We start from the raw sequence: 23,723 nt of genomic DNA, 5'->3' as shown, positions 1-23,723 counted from the left end.
TTGAGACGAAGTATGTTCATGTTGTATCTGTTATTCTGTAGAAACAGTAGACGAACCGCGAAGGACGGAGAGATGAATTTCCATTACCGAAGAGCAAGTGAAGTCTTTCTCCGCTTGATTGAGACGCCCACCGAGTCGTCGCTAAAAACCATTCCGTACTCCGTACGCGCAACAGATTTCGCTCTCCGCCATCGAGTGGGCCCAGAGCATCATGCCACGCTCATGCGTCTTCCCATGTCCTCTTGCGACAACAATGTAAGTCTTTTGGAGTCGAGATGGTAAAGACATGGAGCATCCTCTCCTTTCTAGTTGCCCTCGTGGCGGCTCTGTTTATGCTTGTCCCTTCTCTGCGTTCGGCTCTTCCGTTTCTAGGGCCCGAAGTGGTGTCTGAGGAGCAGCTACGTATCGAGGCACTAGCTGCGGCGCAGAACTATACATATACGACTGTCCTTGATGATCCGCCTGTAATCTATCTGGACAATTTTCTTTCGGAAGCAGAGATCACGGAGATCTTGAACTTCAGGTACGGGCGTGACTTCTTGTTTGTTCATGTGAAGATACTGATCGGTGTTTATAGTTCGCCTCATTTTGTCCCTTCGCAAGTCTATAGCCCAGATGACAGTGCTCCGAAGCACCGAACCTCATCTTCCTGCCTCCTCCCCGAGGAACATCCTCTTGCCTCTGTGGTCGCTAACCGAGCTCTCCAATTCCTCTCGAATATAACGAAGACCGCCCCTCCGACCGCCCCTCGCATGCCCGAGCGTATATCTTACTATGGCCTCGAGAAGATCCAATTGGTGAAGTACTTGCCCAGCCAGTATTATCACCATCACATGGATTGGTTTGACACGTTGCTCCGCGACGATCTTCCCGGAAAGGGTGAAGCAGGAAGAGGGCGAGGTCGATATTATAACCGAGTTGCAAGCTTCTTCATCTACCTCCAAGACGAATGTACAGGCGGAGGAACAGAGTTTCCAGATCTAGACTTTTCTATCGAGTCCGCGGCTCAGCAAGGCAGGCTGAAGCCAGAAGAGTTTTGGAATGAGAGAATTGATTTTGCCCACATTGGAGACAACAAGACTGTATCTGGTCTGTCATTCAAGCCGAGGAAAGGATCGGGAGTTTTCTGGGTCAACTTGTTACCCATCGGCTATGGTGACGAAAGACTCAGACATGCTGGCCTTCCTGTCCAAGAAGGCCAGAAAGTTGGTATGAATATTTGGGTCAAGAGAGATTTTGGATGGTAGCTGTTCATTCAAAGTCGGTTCCCTCTGCAAATACCGAGAGCTTTCGTCCACTGTGTCGTCTACCACCCCAAGAATTGAACAGACCCTTGGGCCCGTATGAGAGGTAACCTTTCACAGGCGTTCCCATTAACTCGAAGTAACCCTTCATAGACACGACCTTTAAATAGAAGTCAAGAGAGTGTGTTAATGATTAGCGTCCAATGAACACATCCAGTTAGCACGCAGCCTCACTAGCCTTGCACAGCCTTAGAAAGGGACTTGTCTGGCGATAAATAGGATCGCCGAGGGAAATAGCCAGAAATCTCACCTCCAACTTTTATCGCCTTGTAACACCCACCTTTCCTTTCCCACATCTTTGATAAACTCGTGATCAAGACGATACCACGCCTCTGTAAGGTATACAAGACTTGCTGGAGTTGTCAATGTCACCATGGGATCGAAGACTCCTCAAAATGGCGACCACGGAGGTTATGGTAAGTACCACACCCACTCCCCCGAAACTTCGTAGCTTAGTCTCCGCCCAGGAGAAGCAAACAGCCCCGTTGAGACCAACCGTGCTGGCGGCGAGCCCCGTGGTACACACACCTCGCGAGATGGAGATGGCTGTCTCGGAGACGCAGGCGGCGAGGGTGACAGTGATGACGACGACGATGGCGCCGACAAGGAAACGAGCCTGGCCACGCTAGAACCTCCATCGTCGATCGTGGGTGCAACCACTGATGCACCCAAGAAACGAAAGAAGCCAAAGCTTAAGAAAAAGAAGAAGAACAAGGCTCCTGAAGGTGCAGCATCCTTGCATTTAAAGCAGTCTTCGCCGCCACGAATCCCGCTTAGCGACCTTTTCCCTAACGGTGACTACGCTGAGGGCGAAGTACAGCTCTACACCAGAGGTCCCAAGGCTGCGGCTGAAGCGCGCTACGACGATCTTCGACGCTCGCATGATGCCGTTTTTCTTCATAATTACCGCAAGGCGGCAGAGGCGCATCGCCAGACTCGGCAATGGTTACAAGACACCGTCAAGCCCGGCGATAAGTTGATGGACGTGGCCAATGGAATCGATGACAGCGTGAGAGCGCTCCTGGGCCACGCTGGCCTGGAACCCGGCGACGGTCTCAAGGCCGGCATGGGCTTCCCGACGGGTCTTTGTCTCAATAACCAAGTCGCTCACTACACGCCCAACCCTGGCCAGAAGGACGTGGTGATCCAGCAGAAGGATGTCTTGACGGTCGATTTTGGCGTCCACATCAATGGCTGGATCGTGGATAGCGCATTCACCATGTCGTTTGATCCGGTTTATGACAATCTCCTGGCCGCGGTCAAGGACGCCACTAACACCGGTGTGAAGGTAAGACAGGATATCTCCTGTGATTCTGATGTGAACTGGGATCTCTAGGTTCTAATTCTAGTTGAATAGACCGCTGGAATCGACGTTCGCATATGTGATGTTAGCGCCGCGATCCAAGAAGCCATGGAATGCTACGAGGTCGAAATCAGCGGCAAAACGTACCCTATCAAACCCATTCGAAATCTCTCTGCGCACAATATTGGTCATTATCATATCCATGGGGGAAAGTCCATTCCGTTCGTCAAGAATTCAGACACGACCAAGATGGAAGAGAATGAGGTGTTTGCCATTGAGACCTTTGGTACGACCGGTCGCGGCTACATCTATGATGATGTGAGTTTTGTCCGGATTGACTAAGTCTTAATTCTTCTTCCCACCCTCCCGACCGATGCCGCAGCGAGGAGACCATTATTCAAGTTTTGCCCATCTGTGAGTAACTATTGACTGATATGAAATATCCAGGCTGGAATCTACGGCTACGGACTCAAAGAAGATGCGCCGTTGAAGGTGTCGCTTCCTTTGGCGTCCGCCAGACGCCTACACAAGACTATCCGAGAGAACTTTGGCACTCTGGTCTTTTGTCGTCGGTACATTGAAAGACTTGGTGTGGATCGATACCTGGCTGGTGTGAGTGTTTCAGCCCTCCCCATATCTCTTCCCTGATTTGGTCCTGTCAATGCTGCTGATGGGAAGAGACCCGTTGTCATAGTTAGCTAACACCGATTACAGATGAATAGTCTCATATCGCACGGCATCGTCGAATCATATGAACCTCTCCGTGATATTCCCGGCTCGTACTCGGCACAGTTCGAACATGTAGGTTTGCACCAATATTCCTGACCTTGCCTTTCAACGAGTCTGCTTATCGAACGACTTATTCGCGACTATGCCTCACCTGTGATGGCACACCAAGGCTAATTCAAATGTCCGCAGACCCTCATCTTGCACGAGACTCATAAAGAGATTCTCAGTCGTGGAGACGACTACTGACAAAATCCAACGTCGATTCAATGAGTGCACCAATGCCCTTGGTCCTCACTCAATCTCTACTCCTCCTGATAGCTTATTCTCCTGGATGGTCTCTAACCATCTCATCCCGACTCGCCGGATCAACCACCCTGGCTCCCTAGGCATGATGGAGGAAGCAGAAGATGCGTTATGGAATCTTGCGTGTGTTTCCTTTTTGGGCTGCACATTACTCCATTACTCTGACGTTTGTTCTTGGACAGCTTATGTTTTCCCTCGGTGCTGGTTTTTTTTCCCTCGTCGACCGACGCGGTTTTTCCCAGCACTGTTTACGCGAATGCGGAGGGATCCTTTTGTGCTCTTTGTTGACTGCCTGACAAAATATGATGTAGTGGTAAGCAGACCTGTATGGTAGCCTATACATAATCATCATCATATCCGAAAACACTTTTTGATCAATGACTCGGCTCTTAGACATGAGAATTGGGTATCTGTCACATGTGTGATGCTCTTACAGAGGCGCGACGAAGCGTCGTTGGCGACGAACTTTGCTTAAGTATCTTGAGATACCGACCTTAAGATATGGATAACACGTATGATCAACTTTTACCATTTTTAAGCCGCAATTGCCATGGTACCTACGACCTAGTTTCGTAGTGCCACGAAGCTTCAGAAAGACAAACGTCACATACGGCATGGTCGTACAGACGCTCCTACCTATGAATTCCCCTCCGTCAGAATCCTAGTCCAGTCAAACTTCCTCCATCCCTTCTTGAAGGTATCAACTCGTTTATCGTGCCCGCGATGCCACCTGCCCTGCCGCTTAATGACGTCCGGTTCAAGGCTGAGCATGCCTCCTATAATCTCGCGCGCGAACAGATCCCCCCGAGGCCACCGTTCCGGGTCTTCGACAACGTGCCCGATTCCTCCGTCCAGTTCGAACCATACGTGGAAATACGGCATCTCTTTCGCCAGACTGCGGCGGAACGCCAGCCGCCCAAACCCGGCCTGCTTCGATTTCGCCAAAGTGTCGATGATCTTCTTGTGCTGGCTCCACTCGTCCTCGGTGGTCAGGAAGGCTTCTTTGAAAAACGCCGGCGCCGTCTCTCCCAGCTCATATGGCAAAGGCACGACAGTCATCGCAGCGTGCGGCTTGCGAGACGGGTACGCCGCGTTCTCGTAGAAGATGACGTCTCGGCCTTGCTCGTGGTACAGCCTCGTCAGGGACTTCATAAAGTTGCGAATCTCTTCCCACTCGTCGTCGTCGCACTCCAGGAGGTTCGTGTGGTGCTGCATCGGCACGATCATGGCGCTTTGAGGCGCCAGCTCAGGCTCCGTTGGAAGAGTGAGGAACGTCCGCGTTGCGAGACTCACCACCGGCGCGACAGGAGGGGTGTCTGTATCTTCATGGAAGCACAGGGGACAGTTCTCCAGAATGCGCTGCGTCTTCTGGTAGTCGTTTATGGCGACATTCCTCAGATTCGTCGCCGACTTGTGGACTCGCTTCGCTAACTTGTTGGCGTTTTCGTCCATATAGTCGAGGTCATTGTCGAATTTGACGTCTTTGGCGATCCGTTCAGCCATACGTTGGCCCTCGCCGCCTGCTTCGCCTTTTGTACGGCGCTCCTCGCGGACCATGTCCTCAATGCTCATGTCCTCGTTCTCTTCTACATTACCTCGCTCGGCGCCACGGCGGTTCGTGACAGCCTTGACTTCATTCCGTGGCGCCGAAGAGAGCATGCGGTTGTCCATCGCGGACAATGTAATCACAGTGGGATCCTGTGCAGAGAATGCAGCAGCAGCCTCGTTGTATTCCCGCTCGAGATCTGCTGCCTTGGGATCTTTGCGAAGTTGGGCCCGCATGAGCTGAGCTTTAAGTTTGTTCAGCGTGGTTTGGTCGACTTTCGGGCCTGAAGTTGCCGCTTCGGAAGTGGGCACAGGTATTTCTTCAACGACTTCATCGGGCTCGTCTTGGTTGGTGTCGCGTGGATGAGGTCGACGTACGCCTGCGTCGAGCTTGCGTTCTTGGAAGAGTTCGCCGCTGGGTTTCTCCTTGCCGACATATCCTTCTCCGTATGTTTTGCGCCTGTCCAGCTCAATTTCTTCTTCTCTTGCATCGTCGAAGTCGCGCAAAGACCCGAATCGTTCCAAAGCGACCTCTTCCACGGGACGGGCTGATTGTTCTGCCTGTCGGTATACGGCTTTGAGTTTAGTCATGCGCCATTGTGAACCAGAATCCCCAAACACATAATCAACTTCATGCGCAGCAGGCTGGTCTTCCAGCTCCTCGACCAGTTTCCCATACTGCAAATCCCGTAGGTGATGATTGAGTTCCTTCTCGTGGATTTTCAGCTCGAAGTTGGCCCCGAGACTCGCCCCTGTGGGTGGAGTGGGCTCGGGCTTCTTCCTTTGGACATAGTCAACGTCCAATGCTGAGGGTGCTTCCATCCAAGAGTCGCGTTTTAGTCCACTCGATTCAGGCTGTGAGGGTGCACGTCGCCCGGCCTCGTCTCGATCATCGTCGCCCTTGCTGCGTCGACGGTGTTTATGTCTATGGCTGCCCTCGGAAGTGTCGTCGTCTCTTGAGTGTCTAGATCTTTTCGGCCTGTGGCCATCGTCGTAATGCGAGTCGTGGTGCCTTGAGCTCCGATGAGAATGGTGGTGATGTTTGTGGTGACGATCTGAAGATTTCTCATGTTCTCTTCGCCTTTCTCTTCTTCTCTCCGTCTCCTTCTGCTCCGCTAATTCCCGTTCAAAGTCGTCTAGAGTCATGCTGGTGGCTGTGCAGTGAGGGCGGCTGCAAATGATGTTGCTGGTGGGATGTTGCTGGTGGGATGTTGTCGTCCGGGGGAAAACGCAGATGCGTCATTCACCAAAATTTCTCCAAGACCAAAAGCCCGCGGCGTTTCATTTCCACCCTCTCGAGTCTGATTGACAATCATTCCATTTTCGCTGCATGCACACCGACGACCAGCCAATTCAGCTAATATGGCGACTTCACCAGTCGCCGTCGTATGTGTCGGCATGGCCGGTAGGTGCATTCGAACAGAGACAACAGGCGAAGGACTAACATTCCACAGGTTCCGGCAAGACGACGTTCATGCAGCGCATCAACAACTACCTTCACGTTAACAAGAAGAAACCATACGTTTTGAACCTGGATCCTGCGGTACTCAATGTCCCGTTTCAACCGAACATCGACATAAGAGATAGTATCAACTACAAAGAAGTTATGAAGCAATATAATCTGGGCCCGAATGGTGGCATCCTCACTTCACTCAACCTGTTCGCAACCAAGATCGATCAGATTATCACGTTACTCGAGAAGCGCGCGAACCCTCCTCCAGATAGCAAGATTGTTCCACCGAAGCACTTCCTTGTCGACACGCCCGGGCAGATTGAAGTCTTCGTCTGGTCCGCTTCCGGCAGCATCCTACTCGAATCCCTCGCCTCGAGTTTTCCCACGGTGATCGCATACATCATCGATACACCGCGGACATCCTCAACTTCGACCTTCATGTCAAACATGCTCTACGCATGCTCCATATTGTACAAGACGAAACTACCGATGATCCTGGTGTTCAACAAGACGGACGTCCAAGACGCCGACTTTGCAAAAGAGTGGATGACAGACTTTGGAAAGTTCCAGGAAGCCCTGCGCGAGGAAGAGAGCAAGGGTGTATTTGGAGGCGAAGGATTCGGCGGAAGTGGATACATGGGAAGCCTGCTCAACAGTATGAGTCTGATGCTTGAAGAGTTCTATTCCCATTTGAACATGGTTGCCGTGTCGAGTATGACCGGTGACGGGGTCGACGATTTCTTCCAGGCCGTCGAGGAGAAGAGGAAGGAGTTCGAACGTGATTACAGACCAGAGCTGGAGAAGCGACGTAAAGAACGCGAAGCAGAGAGTGCCGCCAAACGAGAGCACGATTTGACCAAAGTCATGAGAGACATGAATGTCAACCCTAGGCCCAAGGCATCGGAAACATCAGTACCAAAGGCAGAAGAATCCTCAGACGAGGAAGAGGAGGAAGAAGCGGTTGATGGAGATGAATACCCGGACGCCGAGCGTGATGATGAGGACGACGAAGGTTTAAAACGAAGATACACCAATACTCTACGTGAGCAAGGTATTGTGGTTGATGACGACGACCCTGCCGTTGCACAGATGATAGCAGCAACGAAACGAGCCGTTCACTAGACAAGTCTCCAGAGAAAACCCAACAAATTGTGTATGACACTCCCAAGCATGAGATACCCCGAGGGTGGAGTTATAGGTCTAGTCAAGGGTGATTGCGAGCAATGAAGAAATGATTTTTTGGGATTCATTCTTTACCGTACCGGGATGGTGTTTGTGTGTGCGTGTATATGTCTATGTCCGGCGGCTTCGCTGGGATCAATCGATCCCGGATGAACTTGGACGATGGCTGTGATCTTGTGCGTTGGGTTCTCTTGGACACCCTGTTCTTCTCCAATCGAACCTTGAGCTGGGGTCTGGGTCTGCTGGACCGCGAAGAGAGAACTCTTCTTGTCTCCGCAGCAGTGACCCATGAATTCCATGAATTCCCCCCTTGTCGCTGTCGCGATGCAGGGATACTGTGTTTTCACCGAGGCAAGAAACCCCGGGTCCTTGGACAAGTGCATACATGTCCAGCGTCGCGTACGTCTTGAACGACTCCCTCCCACACACGACTGCGTTCTCATACGGGTTGCACGGCGGGAACAGCTTGATGTCTGCAGGGCCGGGCCCGAAGAAATCTGCGACGAACAGAATGACGGTACGAAGGGTGTGATATATTTGACGATCAGTTCCTTGGAATATAAAGAACCATGAATTCAGAACTCATGACAAGGCTTCATGAAACCCTGAGGGTAGATCTTTATTTTATATATAAAGATAGATATAAGTATAGTGAGTAAAGCTTAATGTCACGGGGGCTGGATCGGAGCCACGTGAGCCCTACAGGGAAGGTCTACCGAACACAGTGATATGCGTGCGACGCGTCCTCGTTTCCTGTTCGTAGCTCCTTGAGCTACGTCCTTGTCAATCAACCTGACCTAGTCAGCAAGCTGTCTGTGCCTGTTGAATAGCTACACGTAGAGAATACACTGCCTGGTCAATACCTACCTTCCTACCTGCCCGCAGACCGTGACAAGTAGATTCGATAGTTGCCATCTATTCGTCGGCTTCTGGAGTCACGAGATCAGGTTCGCGATGTTATCCTTCGAGAGTTTGGCTTTCTTCGAATGGCGATTGAAGAACCAATCCATGCCGAGTATAAGAAGTTGAGATATATAGTTAACAGCATAATTCGAGCTAAGGAACAAGTTCTGTTGAAGTGTATTCAGTGGCAGTATAACGAAGTAGCTCCTATTGAGGCGATTTAGCGACAGATTAAAGGAACCTTAGCTAAAGGGCAAGAGCTTACTTTAGAGTCCACCCCGACCGAGATCAAAATTCCTGAACAATGGCAAATTGCGGAAGCGGCTATAAGCGATCTCACTGTATTTATCGGTCCTAAGACTCTGTCCCGGTATATAAAATGTTTCGCCACTATGATCTCGCTATGTTGACAATGTAAAGGGCGATATAAACCACAATATAAAAGACTATTAAGAAAATATTCATGTTCCATAGAAGAAACAATGACTACTATAGTCTTTACACCGACTCTGCCGCTCTTGTCGACGCTCGAAGACTGCGTGCCGTTGACCTGTCAGGAATTTCAATGCCTCTTCTGGCTATACAGTAATCTCCCCCAGGAAGATCGGGAGAAACGGTATACCGATAAACACTCCCTTCAGCGACACGCCGAACGCTGTCGCCTCCGGCACTTTCAAGAAAAGGATCGAATTCCTTGCCCCGACAAGATGGCTTGCCGCGAAATGGTTTTCGAAGGAAAGTCGCATTTCAAGAATCATGTCGCTTTGGTACACCTTTTCGTCTTATGAGTACATTGGCACGACCGACGATAGCTATTATATATTGCCTGAGCATCTGATTATGCCCCTAGGAGCCTCCCTATCGGTCCGGGACATGAGATTATATTAAACAAGAAAGGATTGGAGTTCTGCTGTTCAAGCAAGGTCCTTTACGAGATCCGCTTAATCATTCATCATCACAAATTTTATGGGGAGAATAGACACCATCGCCAGTTTCGTGTCGTTCTGTAAGTTTAAGAAAGATTCGAGACTAAATAAGCGCATTCGAGTCTTATCGGCGTAGAAAGAAGCCAAGCTGGTTGTTAGAAGGATATTTAGCTGTATGATCGGGACAGATTGGCCGACACGGACATGAATGATAATTATATAAGAGGATTGGGTTAAATAAAGGAAACAAAGGCGAAAATTGATGAGCGAAGCGAGATCGTCTCATGATCTTATCGCTCCAGCGACGATATAACATAATCAAAATACTCTATCTAAGCTGAATTCCATAAGCCAAATTCTCAACCTCGCGAGTTCAAAGATACTTTCTTATCTCTCAGTAAGCAGGAAAACCCGGGTTTTAAGCCCGGTTTCTCACAACAGCAGCAATATCGGAAGATGGGTGCTATCGTTAGCTACGTTCACGACCTCCTAGACAGCGCCCTCGCCACTGTCAAGCTAGTCCAAAATCGTGAGGTCAGCTGAAAGACACTCAATCATAAGACTGGCCACTATATGCGCGAACAATAACCTATCTACAAGAAAGTCAAGCTGTAGCTATTATTTAGTCGGCCCATAGAATAGTTCGACCGAACGTGGTTACTGAGGTATTGAATACACAAGAAGACCATAAAATCTGGTCAGAAAGAAGGTACTCCGGCCTCTATCAAGCAGATAGCGTCCTTCGTCGACTTCTATCACATCAATATAGAAGATTTCACGCCCACAGATATCCAGGCATACCACACTGTCGAAGATTTCTTCGTCCGGCGACACAAGCCAAGCGCCCATCCAATCTTCCAAAAGAATAACCCCTCTCTCGCCGTCATTGTCGCGGACTATCGGCTTATAGTCTACCCTAGCGTCTCCGAGACTAAATGGGTATGGATAAAAGGTCGAAACTTCACCATCGGTAACTTGATCCAAGACATTACCGCCGCCAAAATATAGGACCACAACGCGATCACATCCTTCAGACTCAGTCCGCAAGACTATCATCGGTATCACTCTTCAGTCGAAGGCACTATGAAATAATACAGACAAATCCCTGGAGAGTATTACCAAGTCGACCCGCTCTGCTTGCGATCCGACATCGACGTCTTGACGGTAAACGCTCGCTGCGCAATCTGTATCAACAGCCCGTCATTCGGACGTGTGCTCTTTATCGCAATCGGGGCCACAGACATGGGAACTGTGGAAATCAACCAAAAGTGTAAGACTAAGGGCTCACGGCTAGAAAAAGACGAGAAAGTAGGTTTGTTCCAATTTGGAGGGAGCAGCATAATCGTTACTTTCAAGAAGCGAAGAATTCATTTTGACGAAGATTTACTCAGTGTCAGCAGGCGCCTAGTGATGATGGATGTGGAAGTAGGGATAAGTCTGGGACACGCGATCAAGAATGAGTGAGTTTTATACAGGACTATCGAAGGAGAACTAATAAGTGGATATGGCTAGTTCTATTTCTTCTACCATTAGAGTTCAGTATTTCACTGCTTCGAGACACCTTAACATACACCTTTTCGTTAAGCGGCTTTAAGGTTCCACTAGTCTTCTTTGCACCCCTGAATACCTATGGTTCGTATACGATGTGAATAACGGTGAGCCCATAAGAGGCAAACTCATGCCTCACACTCATCAGTCCAATCACTCTCGCGAAGCAACACTATCGCTCGAGAGGCAGATAAGATAGTTACTTCTAATTAGCTGCGAAAAGAAGCTTCAGAGAGAGAATAGAGTCTTTCGCCTGAAGGGAATCAAGAATGCTAGACTTAAGTACAAGACCACCTGACCAGGTATGTCTTGAATTCTCGATTGCGACACTAGCTCTAGAGTAGCTAGAAAATAAGGTTTTATTAGTTGCCATAACCAGTTAGTGCGCCCTTAATACCAAAGAGTAACATTGCGACCCCCTTCTCCTGCTTACAGCCAAGCCATCTCGAATCAATGGCTATATCCAGCCGTAATTAGGCCAAGCAACTACCTCCAGAACCTGATTCTCGCACCAACAACTTAACTAGACACCTTATTCTTCGGGTTTCGGGACTCTTAGAACTCCAATTACATGGACGCAGCTGAGCATGTAGTAGTATCGACTTTATATGGCGGCCAACTATTGCTGCGGTGTAGGGAGGATCGAATATTTCGTCGACTTTAGAAGCGATTTCATTGCGATTCATTCTTTTATGGTGTCAGGATAAGGGTGATTAGCTAGGTTCTGTGGTTTGGATTGACATCTATCTTCAGCTGCCGAACCTTGTGACCTTCGATTGACCTGGCTCGTACCCACCGTCGACGAATATACAAAGTTTGCATCGACAATATCTGACGAAGACCACGCTACTACATTCGCCTCTTTAGTCTCAATAGGCGGCATTCTGATAGAACTCCCCGTCTGGACGGTTCAGTTCTATATGCTCACTCCATCCGAGTTAGGGGTCAGAAAGCATAAGGCCATTTATACCGGCGTGGCTTTAAGGTGAAAATGTCTGGATCGTTATAAGGATTGTACAGGCGAAGGGGTAGTGTTGAAAAAGTGTCGTGGTTTCGTGAAGAAACTCCTCTAGTATTTAATGTGCCGCGTGCTGAAGGAGCACCATGAAAGACAGCCTGTTCGGGAAGATCGTTAACGTCTATATCAGCCTTAGCTGCTACTACACGCAATGTAAAGTTGCATCGGCTCTAGGCTCGTCTGGCAGAGAGGTTGCGCTCGCCGAGTGTGTGGGGCAGCCTTATTGCTCTCTTCAAAGTCTCAAAGGTATCGCGGAAACCTTCAGCTGCACGATACACAGGGAAAGAAAGCCAATGAATTAGAACCGAAGTTGATTGCACGAGCCAGGGCAAAACAGACCACCATGGCCCACACTGCATAATATCTTCAGCGTTGGACTTGTTAGGGACGAGGTGAATTATAGCCTTCGCTGCTTCAACGCAACGTGTGGCTGCTGAAAAGTCGAAGGTATCTGAGTCTTTGGACTGACGAGTAAGGTTTAGATCTGGCAATCGGTTCAATAAAGATCGATAGGTTACTAGCTGGGTTCCATAGTAGAAGAACCCTAGTCTAAGTCTGAGTGCACGGGAACTCTGTTCCTTATTATTGCACCGGAAGTCGAAAACTGGCGGAAGATTGTGAACCCAATCTTCAAGTTGAATTTCAATATCTTCGAGTCGGGGCTGCAGATGGATGCCAGTAGCAATGCTGTGAATCTGGGAAAGGATACTTTGGCTGAGTCTTGCTAGCTGCGTGAGATGGAGAAAATAAAGGGATAGGTTAGCCATAATATCTTTTGCCCAATATAATCCAAGTTGTGGCATCGATATGGGTCTCGATGATTGGGGTCGTTGGTGTGGCGGAAAAGAACGATCTCCATCGGTAGAACATGTGGATGTCGAACGGTTAGGGACATAGCTATTTGAGGAGGGCGCTCAAGGACCTTGTTGGTATTCCTTGCCAAGGAGCTCCACGCCCCTGTCGGTATCAAATTCGTCCTCTTCCAGGGGAACTAAGAGCGGCGTTGAGCATTGTTGGTCGAAGACACAAGTGACGCGGCCGGTGATTATGCAGAGTCGATGCTGGAGAACATAGAGGCCCCACCAAACTCGGTAGCGGATTTCCTTCAATTTGTCTTTTAATCGCGTACTGTCGTTCCATAAGTTCAGGCCAAGGGCCGTTGTATGCGACATAGCAATCCCTATCAATACCCAAGCTCTTCTCATGTTAGTTTTGCATCAGTCTCGAACATCAGTTTCGTACCTGTTGATTTGGCTGGTGCAGAGAAAATAGAAAGACATCAATCCGAATACCTGTATAAGCTGCAGGTCTGGGAAGTCAAACAATGTCTCGCTATTGATAGCGAGATATCTGGCCCGGGTGAAGTACACAAGATGATCTTCGATATTTCCGTTACGGTCGGGCCGAATAAGAGAGGCATACCGGGCGGCAATGGCAAAAATAGTGTTGATAATTGCGAGCCACAGGTCAGGAGGTCTTTGAAAGGGATTCGACAAGAATCGGTGAAATTGTGATGCAAGGGTTGATTTTCTAATGATAGGGAACGTTGAGTGCGTCCGTTCGAGATAAGTATAAAACAGAAACTGGACAGTCTCGGTCTGTGGCATTTCGTATGGTTCAACATGTTCTAAGGCCGAAAGCGGAGTATTATCCAAATGGTAACTCATGCTGTTTATCGTGAAGGAGCGATCTGCCTCCGCCAAATGGGCTCTATCGTTTGTAAAAAGTGGTCCGGAACTTGACAAAGGGAAGTCAGTATAGGTCATTTCCGCGCCGCTAGGAGAATGCGTCGAGGTTGGCCGCAAGTCGTTGAGATTATTATCATTCAGTACAGTCTGCATCTATGTCACCTCGGAAGTCGGCCCCATAAAGCCAGTTACTGTCGCCCCTTTCCGCGTAAAGTCCTCTTTTGTACCATGCGGGGTTTCTCTGGTCAGAACCGGCTCGGTTGAATCTTCAGAACTGGTTGCATAAGTCCCCTGGTGTTCATTAGTCCCAGACCGTGGAGTAGCTTCAACGTCGGTGTCTTGTATGTCAGACTTCCTCGCCGTTTCCTAATGCATTTAATACTACATAGATACCCGGTTAGGAATTCCGTACTTCTCCTAAATATGCCTTATGAGCTTCGCTTCGGGCTCGGGAACTCTGTTCACCAAAACTTTAAGCAAAGCCTCGCAATCAGCTAGCTTTTGACTGATCCTACCACAGCCTCTGTCAGGTTCGATAGTCTGGCATATATGTACGCGTCTGGACGTACTTCTTTGCTTTGTCCCGCCTTTGGTCTGCATAAAGGCAAACAAATCCCAATCCACGACAACGCCGACATACTGGCTTTTCTCCGTGGCATTTCGTCTTTTTGAGCCTGCAGGGTTCGCACGCATGCTGTATTCGACGCGGGTCACGTAGTGCTGTATATGGTCCGCTTGCGCCCTTGATTGTGGCGTTTGTCCCGGGTATCACAGGCGCTGCGATCTCTCTTTGTGCAACATAGCGCCCTGTGGACTGTGAATGGCCTGAAGCGCTGGATGTCAGGGAGCGTCCCATGACACGTAGAGATTTAGAGGTGTGGGGAGGCTACATCATAGTCTGACTTGATCAGGACGATATTGCGAATGCGCGGCCTGGAAGAGATAGAATGAGCTACGTCTGATAAAGGTCCGTACAGTCTGAACAGGATTTGAACTTCACCCGACCATGGACGCAAAATGAAAGGTGCGAATGTTACCGGGGGCGGGGATTGAGCCGAACCCGCTTGTGACAAAGTCTACCCCGAATGGCTCCACGTTTTCCTCGCCGCTTTTGACGGTTCGACAAACAATCCGTTCTTTGTCTCACGTCACATTCTCCACAGCGTGCATTCACGCTTTCATGACCTCCGACCATTTCGATGTCTCGACCACGCTCGCGGAGCTCTCTTAAATTTCAAATCGCCTGCATGCTCCATGCCTGCAAGCCCTTTCGTCAAATGCCCACCCTGAAACTGGGCCGGAACTCGGCTCAATCTTCTCGACGCCCTGATGCCTCTCGCTCTTTGCCAGCCGCTGTGCTGGCGACTCGAGCCCTGCACGATTTGTACGACGGTATCTCCTACATGTCGACCGCACTTTCGTCACTTAGGTAAACTGATCGGCGGTGGAGTTGACACGACCAGCAACTCATTCATCACCTTCATCCTGGCAATGTGCGTCTTTCCAGAAGTCCAGAGGAGAGCACAAGAAGAGATAGACTGAGTAGTGAGACAGCAACGGTCGCCACTCTGGAGCAACGAGCCTCCGCTCCCTTACATTGCGACCTGCGTCTCTGAAGAGCTACGCTGACGGACAGTGACCACGTTGGGAGGTGTTCCACGCGCGCGAGTCCAGGCCGATGAACACAGTGGATACCACAGCCCAGCTCGCACGACGATCACAGGACACGTCTGGGCGATACATCGGCATCTTCGCGAGTTTTCTGCGCCTGATTCGCTTCGTCGTCCAGAGCGCTTCCTCGTCCAGAGCGCTTCCTGAACGGGCTCGAATGCCCGACCAAGAAGTGCCACAGTGCTTTCAGCTGGGGGCGTCGGGCGCGTAGTGGAGGACCACTGGCGCAGTAGAGTTTGTTCGCTGTCGTGGCTCGACTGCTATGGGTCTTTGATATTCGTCCCGGTCTTGACGACCAGGTGAGCAGTTTTCTCCGACCCGGATGGAGTGGCAAGTCCAGTAATCACTCCACCGAGAAGTAGCCTTGGATATCTTTGCTTATATCTCCTGTGAAAATATGTGTCCAGAGCCGTTCAAAGTACGATTCATCCCACGTAACAACAAAATTGACGAGATGATCTGCAGCGAGACACACCAGCGCAGGAAGAGCTATAAGTCTATGACGATAGTCCTTATGTGTATCGCAAGATTCTGCTTCCAAGCTTGATGCAGCATCCAACACTTCCTAGACAGCTATCGGTGCTTACAGCATCTTCGCTATCTATCCCCTCGCACTATTCAGAACCTTCTTCACATCATCAAACTCCATTTGTCGCTTTCCACCTCCCCAGACATCCGACATGGTTTTTTCAGCAATCTCTTCAACTTGCTCATCTGATATCACGTTGACCTCTTGAAGTGTGGTGGGGAGACCTAGTGTCATCACAAACCTCTCGATGGCGTTCGCGGTAGATGACTCTTGCCAATCCAATGCCTCATTAAAGATTCCGAGGATTCTAGCCTGGGCATTCCTATAGTGTAGAAGGCTGAGATGAGTTGCTTGCCAGCGCAAAACTGGTGCCAGCATGATACAGCTGGTGATCTTTATATTCGGAACATCTAATGATAAGCTGAGATGGGAAAATAGGGGGAGTTATTGCGACTAACCCCGTGCATGACATGAGCAACTGAACCAAGCTGAGTCGTTCGATTAGCCGGGCAAATATGAATTTGAAGAGTTGGCATCCTCGTACCTGGTGCCCTATAGCATGACTTGGGCCCATCGGGACCCTCCACACCAACAAACCCGTGATCGCCTCTCTTGAGCCGTACTGGCATTCAGAGATGGCCCTTAGCAGTGCTTCATGATCTGCCGGACTAGCCGGTTTCGTATTCTTCGCGTTTTTATATTCAGTCAATCCAGTGATCATGCGGCGCAGTCCGTCCTCGGCATGCAACTGAACAACTTCGAAACCCGCCTCACTCGACATGGGGTTGCAAAGGAGTTCGACGCAATGATCCACGCAGCGTACGCCGCTGCTTATCCATAACCTCTCAGGGCTGGTACTGGCCAGCGCAGGGTCCATCAGAATGAGATCCGGCTGACCTTCTTCCCAAAGACCGAAGTGCTGCTTCTTTCCTTGGTTGTTGACAGCGGAACTCACAGCGTTCCATTCCGAGGCAGACAGGCTGGTCGGCACTGTGATAAGGCGGCATGTTCGGCGCACAAGCGGTTGACCGCCCTTAGTGTCTGCGATTCCTCGTTGGGTGTCGACAAGGGCTTCCATCTCGTCCATGCCAAACCCAGGCTCAAGATTCGCGGCTAACAGGCACGCAATCTTGCTTCCGTCGCTGTAGGAGCAGCTCCCTACGCTGACCAGGCAGTCAATCTGAAGCTGTTGTATGGCAGCAGCGAGATCCCGAACGTCGGCGTAAGGAGTGTGGCTGCCCATCCCAAGCTTTGTATACAGTAGTTTGGATTTCAGAGCCGATTGCAGCGCTGAGATTCGATCGGTGGTGGCAGCGAGGCTTTTACTGGCCAGGAGCAGGACGCGGGAGCATCCATACCGTTCGAGAGCCTCTGGGATGTCCTCAAGAAAGTTAGAATTGAAGATGGCGTCGTAGCCCTTACGGGACGCAATATCGAGTTGCTGAATACGACGTTTTGGCAGCATGGTGCCAAGTAGGGACCATTGAACGAGGAGTTCGGAAATGTCGAGGAAACTTTCGTAAGTGAGATCCTCGAGATGACTGAGTACGACATTGAATAGATCCGTGCAGTTGCAACTCGCCCTGCACAGATAGATGATCACGTACCAGGTTGGCACCGTATCCACAAATTTTGAGCGGATGACAGAAGTCTCCTGAAGAGATTTCCAAAGACAAGTCCGTCAATCGCGAATACAACAGCCTCATCCCTAGAGTCTTCTGGGTCGCCTTCACTAAGTTGGAGCGCCTGGAAGTTCCCTAATAAACCAAGCTCCATGGCTGTCCCCACTGTATGCGTAATACTTGGAGATCGGCGCCCCGGAAACAACTATTTGTGGAAGCCCAGTAGGGATGGATGGGGGCCGTGCTACTAACGACGTGACTGGAATTACGACCACAAGTATTAGAAATTCCATTGACCAGTAGAAAAATTCTCAGCATCGCTGCGGGTCGCCGTGGGTCGCCAGGATCGCGAGGATCGCCGTCAGCGCCGCGAGATCCTGTATATCTTCCAGAAATGGGAAATATAACAGCCAAGACGAAGATCTCGGGACTCGATCTCCATCAGATTAGTTTCAGTCTACACCTGCAAAGGATGTTATCTTCGATCAGGGCACCCAACGGAAGCACCTGTGATGCTGTGCAGATACGAGCCTTCCCGTGGCTGAGCTCTTGTCATCCAGGAAGGGTGCAAGAGGCCGCCATACAAAACCATAGCGCCCAAGAGGACTCGAGCTCAATAAGAAGTGCGAGCAAGAAGGCGTAACAGCCTTGTATCAATCAACACAGGAGCAATCTGAATTTCTTCACATCACTGGCGCCCAATCTAGACATTCAAAATAAATCATCCAGAAGGAAAGATGTGTCTCTTTTTGGGCGTCCTCGCCAAAAGCCTTAAAGGCACCCAAGACAAAGATTCGAACGTCTGCATGAACCGTCAAGACACAGCACCTCGTCCAACTACTATCCGGCAGAGCAATCAGAATCCAACAATGAAGCCGACTTACCAGAGCCCAGGATCAGGGCTCTGAGGCTCAGACCATGCGCAACTCGGGTCCGATTTGGTCTTCAGTTCAAGTGAGGTTGCGCAGCAATACTTTCCAACCTCGCTGATATCGAGGACGACAGAGGAATGAGGAGTCATTACGCTACAGAGTTAGAACGATACTTGAATATGCAAAATTGATGGGCTTAGGTCGGCTGGTAACTTGAGAGAACACGTTAAGTAGATGGCATAATCTTGATTTTCAATTGGACCACGTCTCTCTACCCTTCGCTTTCCCCGTGTGTAGGGCTTGGAAAGCTTCGGCCTGGCTGTAATCTTAGAACACTATGTAATCGACTCATGTAGCTTTGATTTACAAGAGGGGTTGACTACCAATCAGTGAAGGACATGATTCATCACGAAATTTTGACAAACCTCGCGCATACGCTCGAGGCTGGGAGGTCGACTTTTGTCGCACTAGGTATTTTGAAGATAAATTGTAGTACAAGAGACGATGAAAAAGGGTTGAGGCCGAGGACGCGACATTGGGTGCATGCGCCGAGGGACTCAGTGAAGGGGAGGCTTGACAATCGTGGCAACTTTGATCTACTGAAAGCCGACTTGGAGCAAGAATTCTTGCCTAGCCTTGCGTTGTAGCCATCACCAGAACAAGGGCCCAAGTCAGTAACGAGATTGCCGATTCGTTATTGGTCAGGTGGAGAGGTCCCCAATTCAAGTACGTACACAGGGATTTCCAGAGCCTCGATGTCAAGTTGACGGCATTTGATCGGTATTGCGAGAGTAGAGGTATAGTGCTAGCACCAACTAGGCAGTCTTGGTGTGGATGTACAAGGGTGGTGATGTACGATCCAATATTTAGTCCAAGCTTCCATTCTATATCGTCATAACTACTCTGTCAGGCAGTAATCCCTCTCCTTTCGTAGGGGCTGCGTACAAGCTCGTATAAGCTCTAAGGGAAGCCACACGGTGGGCCCTCAGCTTGCAGATCACTGTCACTCAAGGGACCCGTATCGACCCTTTTATCACTCCGACATTTCAGGTTGCTGAGCGCCTGGAGAAGAGTCGGAGGCTGTGAAACTATAACCTATACTTAGTGTTAGGAAGAGTGGGATAAGGTTGGATATATTTCAATCGCAAGAGTCAACTGAATATACCTCCATATATATACTCTGCTATACCTCGCGAGCCTGATCGAATCTCTTTACCTACATCGCACAACAAGCCTTCTTTTTATCCCTAACAAACTACACCTCAACAAGGCCTGGTCACTCAAAAGGCCTAAGTGCAGAGCAGATTTCTTTCAACATGTATCAAGGAGCCAACAACTATGGTCTACCTCAGGGTAGCTACGATCCACGTAGTCCCCAAATCACCGTCAACACAGGGCCCAGTTATGCTGGTGGCTACGGCCCTGGTTATGGTCCCACGTACGGTCCCGGGTATGGTCCTGGGTATGGCCCGAGATATATTCCGGGCTTCGGTCGGCGCGTTGGCCTGGGATGCAACATGTGCGGATTTCGCCGCTGTCGCTGCAACAATTCTGGTGGACCGGTCATACTAAATAGAGGACACCAGACTCTTCTAAGCACGGTTGTCGGCGGTGCAATGAGCATGATGAGCGACCGTTCCGAGCGTGACTATGAGGAACGTCAAGTGAGGGCGCAAAGAAGGATGGACGAAGACATGCATTACGACACCCGTAATAGAGGACTAGAGCAGTGGCAATTACAGGATCAAACTCATTCCCGGGACGCCATGCGTGACGATAGTCGAGGCCGCCAATATGGAATCAGGAACAGAGACGTGCAAAGTGGAAGGGACTACAGTGGGCACGAGTCTGACGAGGAGAATTGCACTGGTCGGAGGATTGAGAAGCGTCTCCAGGGCAGTGCTAAGGAGGAGGGGAAGGAGGTGATGGAAGAGCAATTGCCTTCTTATCAATCTGCTGCGGGGAGGAATTAGATAACCAGCGTCAAGAGGAATGCAAGTAACAAGAGACCGAATGCATTGCCTGTAATCGCATCTCAGCTTGTAACAATATCTGATAACTGAATGTCTTTGAAGAGTATGGCGAGAAGGTTTGGACAGCAGTGCAGAACAGTAAACTGTTCAGGGCCACCAAGTTGCGGCGCCGATCGGGCCCGGTTAAGCTCCTTTGTTCCCATTTGGGCTCGGTCCACTGCAGAGCAGAGCTCTGCAGAAGTTGAAGAAGCCATCGGATGATTGCTATGTACAGACGGTATCAAATAGGTAGCCAGTTCTATTGTGGAAAGCCTTGTCTAGATTATACTGTCTTATTCAAGCCATGGTTCGAGAACGGCCGACGCTCTCAGCATGGCCTGCCCAGAACCAAGGCCGTGGTCCGCAGTACGGAAATAGCTATGCTCTGCTATCCATTGATTTGCGTCTGGATGGGTCTGATGTGAGGAGTGCAACAACCATCCCTACTCGAGAGATCTAGCTAAGAATGTTAGGGGCACCTCAGGGTTATGATTCAACCCACTACTAACCAGGCAGTGGACACAAACTACATATTACTGATATCACGCTTGACCGAAAAGGGGTTATCTGTGCGCCAAGACGGCCTTGAGCGACTGCTACAGAGAGCTGCGGCTGGGTATTATGGGGCCCATGAGGTAATAGGTGGGTAATGAGGCCCCCCTCTCACATCCCGCATTGAAACCTCTTGGCTCATATAATATCTCAATGAGGAAGAGACGAGGATCGCCCTATTCAACTAGTTCTCATTTCTCCCTACATACCGATTTGTCAATTCCCTCTCCCGGATGGCCACCGCACACATCACGATGAAGCAGGATGGGCCGAGGAGTCATTGTTGGGAGTGCCGCCGACGGACGTTGGTCTGTGACTTTAACTTTCCTGAATGTGGTCGTTGCACGCGGTCGGGAATCACATGTCCTGGGTACGGTGTGAAACCAGTCAGACTTAGATGGCTCGCTCCTGGACAGGTCAAGGCTCGCAATCGAAAGCGTCGCGTCGATGACAAGGAAACGGCCGAGGTTCAAGCTGCATCCCCTGTCGCAATAGATATTCCTCGCGGGGTTGGCACGGATGTCCATGTGTTTATGAGGGCAGCGGACTACTGTTGGTGTCAAAGAGTTAAGTACCTCGATCTCGCTAACGAAAAGATATAGACAACACCCGCATATATCCAAATCTGTTGCCGATGCTCGAACTCGATCCAAATGGTGCCATTTATCCTATTACCTCGACAATTTTCCAGCGAGGTCTAGCATCTCCAGATCACAGAAGACTGGCCCTTGTTTGCATGTCTCTTAACCATCAGATCAATCAGTGCAAGATGGCCCTCGAGAGTCACAACTTGTGCACGGAACTTTTGCACTACCGAGGTATAATGATCCGATCGCTAAGAGATGACCTAAAAGCACAGGAAAAGTGCACCAGTGACCTCGTCATAACGGGAATGTTGATTCTTTTGCTCCTAGATGTACGCTCACTCATGCGCACGATTCAGTATACTAATGTTTGCAGGCACAGCAAAGAACTCCGGCTGACTGGCGATGTCACCTCGAAGGAGCATACAAAGCTCTCGTGCTTCGGGGTGGTTTATCTACACTCACCGAATCGACAGGTGTAGGGCCGCTACTCCGATCTTGCATTTTGTGAGCTAGCCCGTACAATAGCTCTTTAGAGAGCTGAGGTCTAACTAACGGATGCAGCATAGCGGTTCTTGGGGATACCACATCGCACGCCTCAAATTTGCCTGCCTCCTACATTCACTATCAGCAAGTGGAATCCATGATTCAAGGGTGCGGACATAACTATTTGGCTCTTCACAAGTTCCCGCCTGAATTATTTGCCCAACTCGTCACAATCGGCCATCTTCGATTCAGAGCCACGAATCCCCACGAGGAGCCAAGAGGCACAGACAATATTCTTCAAGAGGCTCACAATGTACTTCAAAACATCCAATGTTTCTCACCTGGGCAATGGGCGGAGTTGAAACCTAGATCAACGGCAGACTGGGCCTTCATAGGAAGGGTGTATCAAGCTGCCACCATAATCTACTGCATTTCATCACTACAAAGCCTGTCGGTACTGCCATCAACTTCTTCACTACAAAACAGCTGCCTTATGCAAAGCGAACTTCTACAGAGTCTCCTCGAAGAAGGCTTGTTGGTCCCAAAACTCCGATGGTTCTTGTTGTGGCCACTTGTCATACTGGGCACCCAAGCAACTTCCGGCGATTATACAGTGAGACGTATATTTGTCCAAAACAAACTGTCTGAGATGAGTCGATTTATGGGCGTGTCTAGCCCGTTGGCGGCAAAGGATGTCCTAGAACGATTTTGGGCGTCCGGCAAGGCAGGTTGGGATGATTGCTTCGACAAGCAGTACGTCTTTACCTCCCAGATTGCTTTAAATGTCGGCTCGCCGAAATAGATACCCCAAGTCTGCGTGAGGTTAATGAGAATGGCCATTCGACCAAAACCATGTCTTTTAGTAGTATGACGAAATGGACATGTATTCAGGGAACATGCTATGATACAGCGGGCATCCACACTGGATGGATTACCGGTTTGTAGCCTCCATTTCCTCTCCGTAGCAGAAACCTCAGCATGCTGTGTGAGTTAGCCACACGAACAAAACCGTGAGGCTTTGCAGTTTACGATGGAGTCTGAATTTTCAAGTCATGCTATCTCAAGGCATCCCTGCTGAGCCAACTCTTGATGTACTACCCCAAGTGGCTGATTTTTACAACAAGACCATGGCTGCTATGCTTGGCAAGGAAGTATGCCTATCAAGGCTATGCTTGGCAAGGAAGTATGCCTATCAAGGCTATCTTCGTAACAATCATATCAGGCATCCAATACCGGGAGTCGACGATCTTTGAAGGAGTCGTGAATCCTTACGTCAAGGTCAAAGGGTAACCTCTTCCTAAACTGGGATTCACACTTGCCAAGCTGCAGTAGACTCCAACTTTCTGGCATACCTAATTGCCGGATAAAGACAGATGCCACGCAACTAGTGGTGTTATACGCTGATTGTTATAGTCTCGAAAAGCCCGGGTCTAAGAATAACCCAGTGCAAGATCAGAGAGGTTGAAACTGGAGAATTAATTATGTCAAAGGTG

General features: G+C 49.7%; 7 protein-coding genes across 7 annotated transcripts; 5 read left to right on the top strand and 2 right to left on the bottom strand.

The window, feature by feature from the left end:
- Nucleotides 1-275: 275 nt before the first annotated feature.
- On the top strand, nucleotides 276-1,247 carry PV08_08554 (uncharacterized protein; the record flags this gene model as incomplete). Its single annotated transcript, XM_016382879.1, has 2 exons — nucleotides 276-523; nucleotides 578-1,247. The coding sequence occupies 2 exons, from the start codon at nucleotides 276-278 to the stop codon at nucleotides 1,245-1,247; spliced, it is 918 nt and encodes a 305-aa protein (XP_016233582.1).
- A 430-nt stretch (nucleotides 1,248-1,677) lies between these two features.
- Nucleotides 1,678-3,582, top strand: PV08_08553 (methionine aminopeptidase, type II; the record flags this gene model as incomplete). Its single annotated transcript, XM_016382878.1, has 6 exons — nucleotides 1,678-1,720; nucleotides 1,772-2,592; nucleotides 2,662-2,925; nucleotides 3,055-3,219; nucleotides 3,322-3,408; nucleotides 3,526-3,582. 6 exons carry the CDS (start codon nucleotides 1,678-1,680, stop codon nucleotides 3,580-3,582), a joined length of 1,437 nt encoding a protein of 478 aa, XP_016233581.1.
- A 693-nt stretch (nucleotides 3,583-4,275) lies between these two features.
- On the bottom strand, nucleotides 4,276-6,330 carry PV08_08552 (uncharacterized protein; the record flags this gene model as incomplete). The annotated part of the gene is made up of 1 exon (XM_016382877.1): nucleotides 4,276-6,330. The coding sequence occupies one exon, from the start codon at nucleotides 6,328-6,330 to the stop codon at nucleotides 4,276-4,278; it is 2,055 nt and encodes a 684-aa protein (XP_016233580.1).
- Nucleotides 6,331-6,546: 216 nt separating this feature from the next.
- Nucleotides 6,547-7,759, top strand: PV08_08551 (uncharacterized protein; the record flags this gene model as incomplete). Its single annotated transcript, XM_016382876.1, has 2 exons — nucleotides 6,547-6,589; nucleotides 6,639-7,759. The coding sequence occupies 2 exons, from the start codon at nucleotides 6,547-6,549 to the stop codon at nucleotides 7,757-7,759; spliced, it is 1,164 nt and encodes a 387-aa protein (XP_016233579.1).
- An 8,415-nt stretch (nucleotides 7,760-16,174) lies between these two features.
- PV08_08550 (uncharacterized protein) lies at nucleotides 16,175-17,567 on the bottom strand (the record flags this gene model as incomplete). The annotated part of the gene is made up of 3 exons (XM_016382875.1): nucleotides 16,175-16,495; nucleotides 16,561-16,590; nucleotides 16,647-17,567. 3 exons carry the CDS (start codon nucleotides 17,565-17,567, stop codon nucleotides 16,175-16,177), a joined length of 1,272 nt encoding a protein of 423 aa, XP_016233578.1.
- A 2,345-nt stretch (nucleotides 17,568-19,912) lies between these two features.
- PV08_08549 (uncharacterized protein) lies at nucleotides 19,913-20,569 on the top strand (the record flags this gene model as incomplete). Its single annotated transcript, XM_016382874.1, has 1 exon — nucleotides 19,913-20,569. One exon carries the CDS (start codon nucleotides 19,913-19,915, stop codon nucleotides 20,567-20,569), a length of 657 nt encoding a protein of 218 aa, XP_016233577.1.
- Nucleotides 20,570-21,414: 845 nt separating this feature from the next.
- Nucleotides 21,415-23,032, top strand: PV08_08548 (uncharacterized protein; the record flags this gene model as incomplete). The annotated part of the gene is made up of 4 exons (XM_016382873.1): nucleotides 21,415-21,712; nucleotides 21,763-22,076; nucleotides 22,121-22,251; nucleotides 22,309-23,032. The coding sequence occupies 4 exons, from the start codon at nucleotides 21,415-21,417 to the stop codon at nucleotides 23,030-23,032; spliced, it is 1,467 nt and encodes a 488-aa protein (XP_016233576.1).
- Between the last annotated feature and the right edge of the window lie 691 nt (nucleotides 23,033-23,723).

The sequence above is a fragment of the Exophiala spinifera genome (genome assembly GCF_000836115.1).
Source record: "Exophiala spinifera strain CBS 89968 unplaced genomic scaffold supercont1.6, whole genome shotgun sequence".
In the NCBI taxonomy this organism is placed as follows: Eukaryota; Fungi; Ascomycota; class Eurotiomycetes; order Chaetothyriales; family Herpotrichiellaceae; genus Exophiala; species Exophiala spinifera.
The sequence above is the reverse complement of the archived record's forward strand: the minus strand, read 5'-3'. Positions and strand labels throughout refer to the sequence as shown.